Here is an 8,977-nt window from a genome sequence, read left to right as displayed (position 1 = left end):
CCCACGCGTCGAGCCTCCGGATTGGGCAGCCGGTAACCAATCCCGGGCGTCGGGGAGGCGGCCGGGGGCGGGGCAGCAGGTCCAGCGGCGGCGGCGGCGGCGGCGGCGGCGGCGGCGGCGGCGCCGCCGCAGGTGAGCGGGAGGACGGCAGGCTCGGGCCCCGGGCGGGGAGCAGAACTCAACCGAACTCGGCAGGTGGGCCTGGGCATCGCCAAGGGGCCAGTCGTGGGAGGGGGCGGCCGCAGGCCTGGCTTCCACGCCGCCCGGGTCGCCGGGCCCCTGCTTAATCCCTGGGCCCCGGCTGGAGCGGGACCTGCCCAGGACTAGGCTCTACTCGAGCGCGGGGTCCGAGCCCGGCGCCACCTGGAGCTCCCTTCCCGAGCAGGACTTGCAGGGCTTCCTGGACAGGGCCTCAGTCCTGCCCGCGGGGCCTGGGGGGTGTGCGGGCAGGGCGGGCGCCCTCTTCTCCCGGGGGCTTCAGCCTGCTGTCAGCCACAGAGGTGCGGCGCTCAGGCAGCCCTCCTGCCGAGACTTGACCTTGGGGTTGTGGGCTGACCCCGGGGGAGCCGTGGTGGCGCCCTGCATCACCTCCCCAGAGTTGGCAGGCCGCCCGGCCCGGCCACACAGCCCGTGTCCTTCCCGTTGTTTGCAAGTCCTGAAAAGCTCCCAGTAGCTCCTCCGCGCTGCTGGCTCAGGTTCTAGACAGGAAGGCCAGGCGCACAGGATGTCTGGTGTCCAGGAAGGTAACCCTGAAGGCCTCAGGGACGGAAGACAGGCCCTGAGAGAGGGGAGGGGCGTGCCGGAAGTCTCTGGAGCTCCCGGTTTTCCTGAGGCCAGGCACAACTGTCCCCACACCTGAAGACAGGGTGAGCTCACCTCTGGGGGCTCCTCCCAATGCCAGGAGCCTCCAGGGCCTCAGAGCCACTAGGCCCATCAGATGCCCCTGGCATCCTGGGTGGCGAGATGCAGCTGAGTCCACAGGGACTGTCCGAGCCCAACCCCAGTGCCAGCCCTAGATGCCCAGGAGGACAGAGGCTGGGTTGCCCAGTGGCACCCATTCAGTGTGTGGGCGCTTGCATGTTTATGGAGCGACTGTATGAATGTGAGCTGAATCCAGGGTGGGGCTCTGGCCTCAGGCACTTCCTGAAGGTTCCTTGGGGCTGGGGGAGGGCCTTGTGGCTGTCTTCAGACCTTTGGCCCAGCTGCTCGTCTGTGTGGCACCTGTACCGCTCCAGCAGGAGTGAAAAGATCGGTGTCTGTCAGGCCATGCTGACCTTGGGGAGCCTCTGCTCTGGCCCAGGATGCAGCAGAAAAGCCAGGAAGGGCCCAGCCCACCTGGCCACCCTTCCCGGCCCTCCACCTTCCATAGTACTTATCTTGTTTTTACCTACCATGTTGGACTTTGCCGACTTTCTCCAAGAATATCGCCCTGACAGGCAGGGCTGGCTGTTTGTCTCATGGGCCACCCACCCTGGAAGGGTGCTTGGCTCTGGGCAGAGACGTGGCTCTGGTGGTTGACTCTGGTGAGAGAAACAAACAATAAACGAGCCAAAAAACGTGAGCGAAGATGTTTGCCATCGATAAGATATAGCAGAGTGGTTTGACAAGACTGAGTGACAAGGAGAGGCCGTGCTAAGGTCTGTGGGCACACGTGTTCCAGGCCCAGGGCAGTGTCGGGTCCTTGTGTCCGATCTTGTGGCCCAGGCAGAGGGAAGTAGGCTTCTGGGGAGAAGGGCACTGATGCAGGCACGGGGCCCAATGTGGGCTTTTAGGTGGGGGGCAGCTGGATCCCAGCAGTTGTTTTCTGACTGCTCTCGCCCCCCCCAAAAAAAACAGTGACCCAAGGAGTGAGCTGACTCATAGGGAGACAACCCAGCAGCCTGACCTCCCACGTGTTTCGGCGCGTATTGAGAAATGGATGGCTTGGAGTCGGACTTCAACCTGAGGGTCGTCTTGGTCAGTTTCAAGCAGTGTCTCAATGAGAAGGAGGAGGTGCTGCTGGATCACTACCTCGCCGGCTGGAGGGGTCTAGTCAGGTGCTTGGGGGGGACACTGCCTCGTGGGGCCCCACCCCTCCCATGTGTTGTGCTGGACGCTGGGCACAGCCGGCTCCCGCCTGCCTGGGGCTGGTCAGCCGCTCTCACTCACCCCCTGGCCTGCAGCTCCTGTAGGGGCGCGTGTGCTCCAGGAGGCGGGGGGGGGTCTCCCCTGCACCCGGGCTGAACTCCTGCTTCCCCTTGAGCAGGTTCCTGAACAGTCTGGGCGCCATCTTCTCCTTCATCTCGAAGGATGTCACAGCGAAGCTGCAGATCATGGAGGGTCTGCGCAGCGGCCCCCAGCGGGAGCACTACAACAGCCTACAGGCCATGGTGGCCTACGAGGTGGGCAACCAGCTGGTGGACCTGACGCGGCGCTCCCGCCACCCGGACTCGGGCTGCCGGACGCTGCTGCGGCTGCACCGTGCCCTGCGCTGGCTGCAGCTCTTTCTGGAAGGCCTGCGCACCAGCCCCGAGGACGCCCGCACGGCTGTGCTCTGCACCGACTCCTACAACGCCTCGCTGGCGGCCTACCACCCCTGGCTTATCCGCCGCGCCGTCACCGTGGCTTTCTGTACGTTGCCCACACGCAAGGTCTTCCTGGAGGCCATGAACGTGGGGTCCCCACAGCAGGCTGTGGAGATGCTGGGCGAGGCCCTGCCCTTCATTGAGCGAGTCTACAGTGTCTCCCAGGAGCTTTATGCCAAGCATTCCCTGCTGGATCTGCCCTGAGGGCCAGCGGGCCGGGGCGGGGGCGGGGGGCAGCCGCACCCGTCAGTCCCCCCACGGAGATGTGTGGGTGCCCCAGGAATGGGAAGAACACTGTCCTCCGCTCGCTGAGCTTGATCGGAGCCCCAGACCCAGCGTGGCCCACCCAGGCCATGCCTCGCGCCTGCGGTGCCCAGGCCACGGCAGAGGACGCGGGCCCCGGCAGTCTGCTCCTCCCTCGTCACCTCGCTCTGCCAGGAGCGTCTCTGCTTTACCCTCAGCTGAGACACACATGTGTCCAGTCGGGCCTCACCCAGATGGTGAGGTGCAGAAGGCAGGGCAGGTAAGGGGCAGGATCGGCATTCATGGGAAACCCAGAGAAGCTGCCCCTGCCCGTGAGCCGAGTCACGCAATGGGGCAAAGTCCCAGGGCCTGTGGCGCGGAGACTTCGTCCTGCCTGCCGCCAAACACTCAGCAGCTTGTTCCTCCCTGGCCCACCTCAGTGGCCGCACCCAGGTACCCCTGGGCCCCTCCACGAGGGGCTGGCCGTCCCCAGGACAGGGATAGAACCCCTGGGGAGCCATTGGCAACGCAGGCTCTCTCCCCGCCGCTCACCTCCTTATTAGCCAGGGACCCACACGTCCTTGGCAGCAAGAGCCAGGAGCTGAAGCCCTGAGTGGAGGCCCGGCCCGCCTCTCTCTCCGCACTCTCATCAGCGGCCGCCCTGTCCATCAGGTGCCCCCCCCCGGCGGCTGCCTGTGAGTCTGCACAGCACAGCCCACCGCTCTGCTGGTCCAGGGCTGGCCTCTCCCTCCCCGTCATCCGGCAAGAGGCTGTGTTCCCTCCTCCCTGCCCCACAGAGCTCAGGAGAGCCAGAAAGAGACGGTGCACGGAGGGAGCCTGGACTAGAAGCCTAGCTGACAGGCCAGCCGTCACCCAGCGCTTGGGGGCCTGGCCTCCTCTACTGGCTCTTCACCGTGAGCTCGGGCCCCTGGAAGCCGAGGGGACCGTATCCACCACGCAGCCGACGTGCACACATGCCAGCTGGCAGAGACCCTGGGAGAGTGTAATCGGGTGGTTTTTCCAACATCAATAAATGCCACTTACAGAGCAGGCAGTGTCCTCCAGGTGGAGGTAACCGTGCGGCAGGCAGCTACTTCCTGAACGGAGGAGGGATGTGACCCCACGCGTCAGCCACGGGGACGTGAGGCCTATCCTGGCCACCATGGGGCAGGGGGATGCTGCCTGTCTGTGCTTGTGTCCCCTGAGCCCCCACCAAAGTCCATGTCATTATCCACATTTTGGGATATGTCCACATTTGGACATTTCGGGGCTGGGTTGGGAGGGCAGGTCTGAGGCCGACTGCACAGCCTGTAGGGAGAAGAAAGACCTTCGCAGCCTGCGTGCGGCCTGTGCAGGGGAGCTGTTCTGAGCCTCAGCAGTGGTTGGGACAGAAGGAGGATACATGTTGGGTAGCATGCTCTTGGACACCCCAGTGTCAGACCCAAATAGTGTCCAGTGCTGGGTCCCCTCCGCCTCCTCCAGGCCTGCTGCTTGGGCCTGTCCCGCACGGACCACAGCACTGTGTGGTGCCCACGAAGGCAGGTGACCGTGAAGGCTGCTGTGTGCACCCATGTGCGTACAGGCATGCAGGAGCCACGCACAGCATGTGTGTCATGGATGTGTGTGCTGTGTGTGCAGGTACAGTGCATCGAGTGTGGATTCTGCACACACACGTGCATGCCCCGAGCGTGCCACGCAGGGTCCCTCCCCACAGGCAGCAAAGATCGGATCCCAGACCATCTCCTGTAAACATCCGCCAGGGTTGAGACCACCCAGAGCTCCCACTCCACTGCAGGGGTGTCGGTAGCCTCCCCCAGTTCCTCTGGGTGCCTCATGGGCACCCCCACACCGGAGCCTCGTGTCACATCCCTGGGGCACCCAGAGGCTAGGGAGGAACTGCTGCTGGCACATCCATCGGGCTCACCTGCACACACCTGGTGCTGACCCAGCTTCAGAACCCCATTTGGTTACAGCCTTTCCTCCCTTGTTTGCATGCACAGCCCTGCAATCCCCGCTGTGCCCTCTGTCCCCCGAGGGAGGCACCTGCTGTGTCAAGAGCCCAGGCAGGGTGTGGGCAGATCCAGGCTCAGGGTCCCCGAAGTTTCTGTCCTCAGACCCTGAGCAGACCTTCGAGTTGCACTGTCCTCCCACAGTCCCCATCCTGGGAACCACCCACCCACCCCCGCCCCAGCCCAGCCACAGGATGGAGAGCCAGCTGCTGCCCTCCTGGCTGGTCTGCCTCTGAGCCTGCAGGTGTGGTCATGCCTGCATCCTCCCCCTCCCCCGCAGCCCCTAACAGTCCTGCCCAGGGCTGGAAGGTGTGTTTCTGTCCCTACTACTAAGGACACCAGTACCACCTCCAGGCAGCTGGAGACCCCAGGATCCTCTGGCAGAGAAGTCCTGAGTGTCCCTCCTCTTTTCCAGGAAAGGGGAGGGTGCAGAGGGGCTTGGGCACAGCCAGGTAACAAGATCATGGTCCGTGGTTGCTCAGAGCCTGCCTGCCCAGGTCACTGTCAGCCAGAGAGCCTGGTGGGTGGCATCAGGACCAAAGAGTGCAAGGAGCACAAACCGACCGGGCCCAGGAAAGCAAGGGTGTCCCCAGGGGCCTCTGGGTTTGGCAGGTGAGGACAGGTGAGGATTTTGCTAAGCAAATCCTCTGCTCTCCCCTGCCCCAAGTCATCATATCGGGGCACCCCCCCATCCTATTGTCTCATTCACCATCCCTGCTGGAAGCGGCCACCTGCCATGCTAGGCTGGACTCTCCTGGGCCTCATGGCTCTCTCAGGCCTCGGAGCAGGCGCCCCACTGTGCTTATCCCAGCAGCTCAGGATGCAAGGGGACTACGTGCTGGGCGGGCTCTTCCCCCTGGGCACAGCTGAGGATGCTGGTCTGGGCGGCAGGACACAACCCAATGCCACCGTGTGCACCAGGTAGGAAGGTGGAGGGGTGGGGAGCAAGGGTGACGAGGGTGGGGGTGGCTCAGGTCTGGGGTGCTCCTGAGTGGGGACAGGGTGTTGGCCACCCACAGCCCTGTGTGGCCCCAGGTTCTCGTCCCTTGGCCTGCTCTGGGCACTGGCCGTGAAGATGGCCGTGGAGGAGATCAACAACGGGTCCACCCTGCTGCCGGGGCTGCGTCTGGGCTGCGACCTCTTTGACACGTGTTCAGAGCCCGTGGTGGCCATGAAGCCCAGCCTCATGTTCATGGCCAAGGCGGGCAGCTGCGACATTGCCGCCTACTGCAATTACACGCAGTACCAGCCGCGCGTGCTGGCTGTCATCGGACCCCACTCGTCCGAGCTCGCCCTCGTCACCAGCAAGTTCTTCAGCTTCTTCCTCATGCCTCAGGTGTGCCCTCCCACCCCCTGGGGCCCCCGCCCCCCGCCGGCCCTGCCCACAGGAGCCCCCACCTCAGGAGCTGCCTCGCTGTCCCTGCAGGTCAGCTACGGGGCCAGCACCGACCGGCTGAGCAACCGGGAAACCTTCCCGTCCTTCTTCCGCACGGTGCCCAGTGACCGCGTGCAGGCCGAGGCTATGGTGGAGCTGCTGCAGGAGCTCGGCTGGAACTGGGTGGCTGCGGTGGGCAGCGACGACGAGTACGGCCGGCAGGGCCTGAGCCTCTTCTCCAGCTTGGCCAATGCGAGGGGCATCTGCATCGCACACGAGGGCCTGGTGCCGCTGCCGCACGCGGGCAGCCTGCGGCTGGGCTCTGTGCAGGACCTGCTGCGCCAGGTGAACCAGAGCCGCGTGCAAGTGCTGGTGCTCTTCTCCTCTGCCCGCGCGGCCCACACCCTCCTCGCCTACAGCATCCGCTGCAGGCTCTCGCCCAAGGTGTGGGTGGCCAGCGAGGCCTGGCTGACCTCGGACCTGGTCATGACGCTGCCCGGCTTGGCCACGGTGGGCACCGTGCTCGGCTTTGTCCAGCAGGGCGCCCCGATGCCCGAGTTTCCGTCCTACGTGCGCACCCGCCTGGCCCTGGCGGCCAACCCCGCCTTCTGTGCCTCGCTGGACGCCGAACAGCCAGGCCTAGAGGAGCACGTGGTGGGGCCGCGCTGCCCACAGTGTGACCACATCACGCTGGAGGACGTATCTGCGGGGTTGCTGCACCACCAGACCTTCGCTGCCTACGCGGCCGTGTACGGCGTGGCCCAGGCCCTCCACAACACACTGCTCTGCACTGCCTCAGGCTGCCCCCCGCGGGAGCCTGTGCGGCCCTGGCAGGTAAGGGCGGGGAGCCCCCCCCCCACACCGCCCATGCTCCCGAGGAGGAGTTTCCGTGCGGAGTTAGGGCTGGAGGCAGCTGCTGGCCCAGCACTCCCTCCACCTGCTCCAACCCACCCACCAGCTCCTCGAGAACATGTACAACATGACCTTCCACGCACGTGGTCTGGCACTGCAGTTCGATGCCAGCGGGAACGTGAACATGGATTATGACCTAAAACTGTGGGTGTGGCAGGATCCGATGCCCGAGTTGCGCACTGTCGGAGTCTTTGATGGCCGCCTGAAGCTCTGGCACTCCCAGCTGTCCTGGCACACACCAGGGAACCAGGTGAGCCCCCCTCCCCCAGGAACAAGCTCTAGCTCTGCCAGGGGGGGATGGGTGGGGTCGGGGGGACGGGTCGGGGGGACCATCCCGAGTCTGGGGGCACGCCCAGCCAAGCACAACCTGAGCCCCAAGGCCCCGTGCCAGCTGCCCGTGTCCCAGTGCTCCCGGCAGTGCAGGGAGGGCCAGGTGCGCCGGGTGAAAGGCTTCCACTCCTGCTGTTACGACTGCATGGACTGCAAGGCCGGCAGCTACCAGCGCAGCCCAGGTGAGCAGCTCTCCTAGGCCTGCATGAGCTGAGGGTGAGTGGGGAGCAGGGATATATGCGCTCTGTGTCCTGGCTCCAAGGCCAACTCTGAGGCCAGAGCAAGTGGGTGGGAGTGAGGCCGAGGGGCCAGTGCCGCCCCCCCCAGTGCCCCTTCTTTCCTCCCACACCACAGATGACCTCCTCTGCACCCAGTGTGAGCAGGACCAGTGGTCCCCAGACCGGAGCACACGCTGCTTCCCCCGCAGGCCCACATTCCTGGCATGGGGGGAGCCAGCCGTGCTGGTTTTGCTTATACTGCTGGGCCTGGCGCTGGGCCTGGTGCTGGCAGCCCTGGGGCTCTTCATCTGGCACTGGGACAGCCCACTGGTTCAGGCCTCAGGTGGACCATGGGCCTGCTTTGGCCTGGCCTGCCTCGGCCTCGTCTGCCTCAGCGTCCTCCTGTTCCCTGGCCGACCAGGCCCTGCCAGCTGCCTGGCCCAGCAGCCACTGCTCCACGTTCCACTTACTGGCTGCCTGAGCACACTTTTCCTGCAAGCGGCCCAGATATTTGTACGCTCGGAGTTGCCACCCAGCTGGGCAGAGCAGCTGCGTGGCCGCCTGCAGGGGCCCTGGGCCTGGCTGGTGGTGCTACTGGCTCTGCTGGCAGAAGCAGCACTGTGTGCCTGGTACCTGGTGGTTTTCCCGCCAGAGGTGGTGACGGACTGGTGGGTGCTGCCCACAGAGGCGCTGGTGCACTGCCGCGTGCGCTCCTGGGTCAGCTTCGGCCTGGTGCACGCCACCAATGCTGTGCTGGCCTTCCTCTGCTTCCTGGGCACCTTCCTGGTGCAGAGCCGGCCGGGCCACTACAATGGTGCCCGTGGCCTCACTTTTGCCATGCTGACCTACTTCATCACCTGGATCTCCTTCGTGCCCCTCTTTGCCAATGTGCACGTGGCCTACCAGCCCACGGTGCAGATGGGTGCCATCCTCCTCTGTGCCCTGGGCATCCTGGCCACCTTCCACCTGCCCAAGTGCTACCTGCTGCTGCGGCGGCCGGAGCTCAACACCCCTGCATTCTTCCTGGGAGATGATGCTGGAGGACAGTGCAGCAGTGGTACTGGAGGGCAGGAGACTCGGGGCAAAAACAAGTGACCCCCGACCCAGGGACCTCACCCCAGTGAACTCAGACTTAGTTGCGATGCCCCCAAACCAAGTTCCTATGAAGCAACCCCAGACTGTACCCCAGCTGCTGAGACCACCCCCAGCCCCAGATCCTGACTGCAGGCTGACTGCTGATCTTGACGCCACAGCGATCCTTGGACCTGAAGCACCCACTTGGGGCCCCAGAGCAGCTCTGCATGTCTTAGACAAGCCCTGGCCAGG

At 65.0% G+C, this 8,977-nt stretch overlaps 2 protein-coding genes across 3 annotated transcripts; both read left to right on the top strand.

Annotated features, from left to right (window-relative positions):
* The first annotated feature begins 59 nt into the window (after positions 1-59).
* Positions 60-3,887, top strand: CPTP (ceramide-1-phosphate transfer protein). 2 transcript variants are annotated; one of them, XM_080801310.1, is made up of 3 exons: positions 60-132; positions 1,837-2,036; positions 2,246-3,886. In XM_080801310.1, exons 2-3 carry the CDS (start codon positions 1,915-1,917, stop codon positions 2,766-2,768), a joined length of 645 nt encoding a protein of 214 aa, XP_080657436.1. In that variant the 5' UTR covers positions 60-132; positions 1,837-1,914; the 3' UTR covers positions 2,769-3,886. The 2 variants fall into 2 exon arrangements, with proteins under 2 accessions (XP_080657436.1, XP_080657435.1); XM_080801309.1 differs by having other exon boundaries at positions 70-195; positions 2,246-3,887.
* Positions 3,888-5,552: 1,665 nt separating this feature from the next.
* Positions 5,553-8,746, top strand: TAS1R3 (taste 1 receptor member 3; the record flags this gene model as incomplete). The annotated part of the gene is made up of 6 exons (XM_080801758.1): positions 5,553-5,737; positions 5,852-6,152; positions 6,243-7,025; positions 7,150-7,353; positions 7,495-7,615; positions 7,788-8,746. The coding sequence occupies 6 exons, from the start codon at positions 5,553-5,555 to the stop codon at positions 8,744-8,746; spliced, it is 2,553 nt and encodes an 850-aa protein (XP_080657884.1).
* Positions 8,747-8,977: the final 231 nt, after the last annotated feature.

The sequence above is a fragment of the Martes martes genome (assembly GCF_963455335.1).
Source record: "Martes martes genome assembly, chromosome: 4".
NCBI classification, from domain to species: domain Eukaryota; kingdom Metazoa; phylum Chordata; class Mammalia; order Carnivora; family Mustelidae; genus Martes; species Martes martes.
The sequence above is the reverse complement of the archived record's forward strand: the minus strand, read 5'-3'. Positions and strand labels throughout refer to the sequence as shown.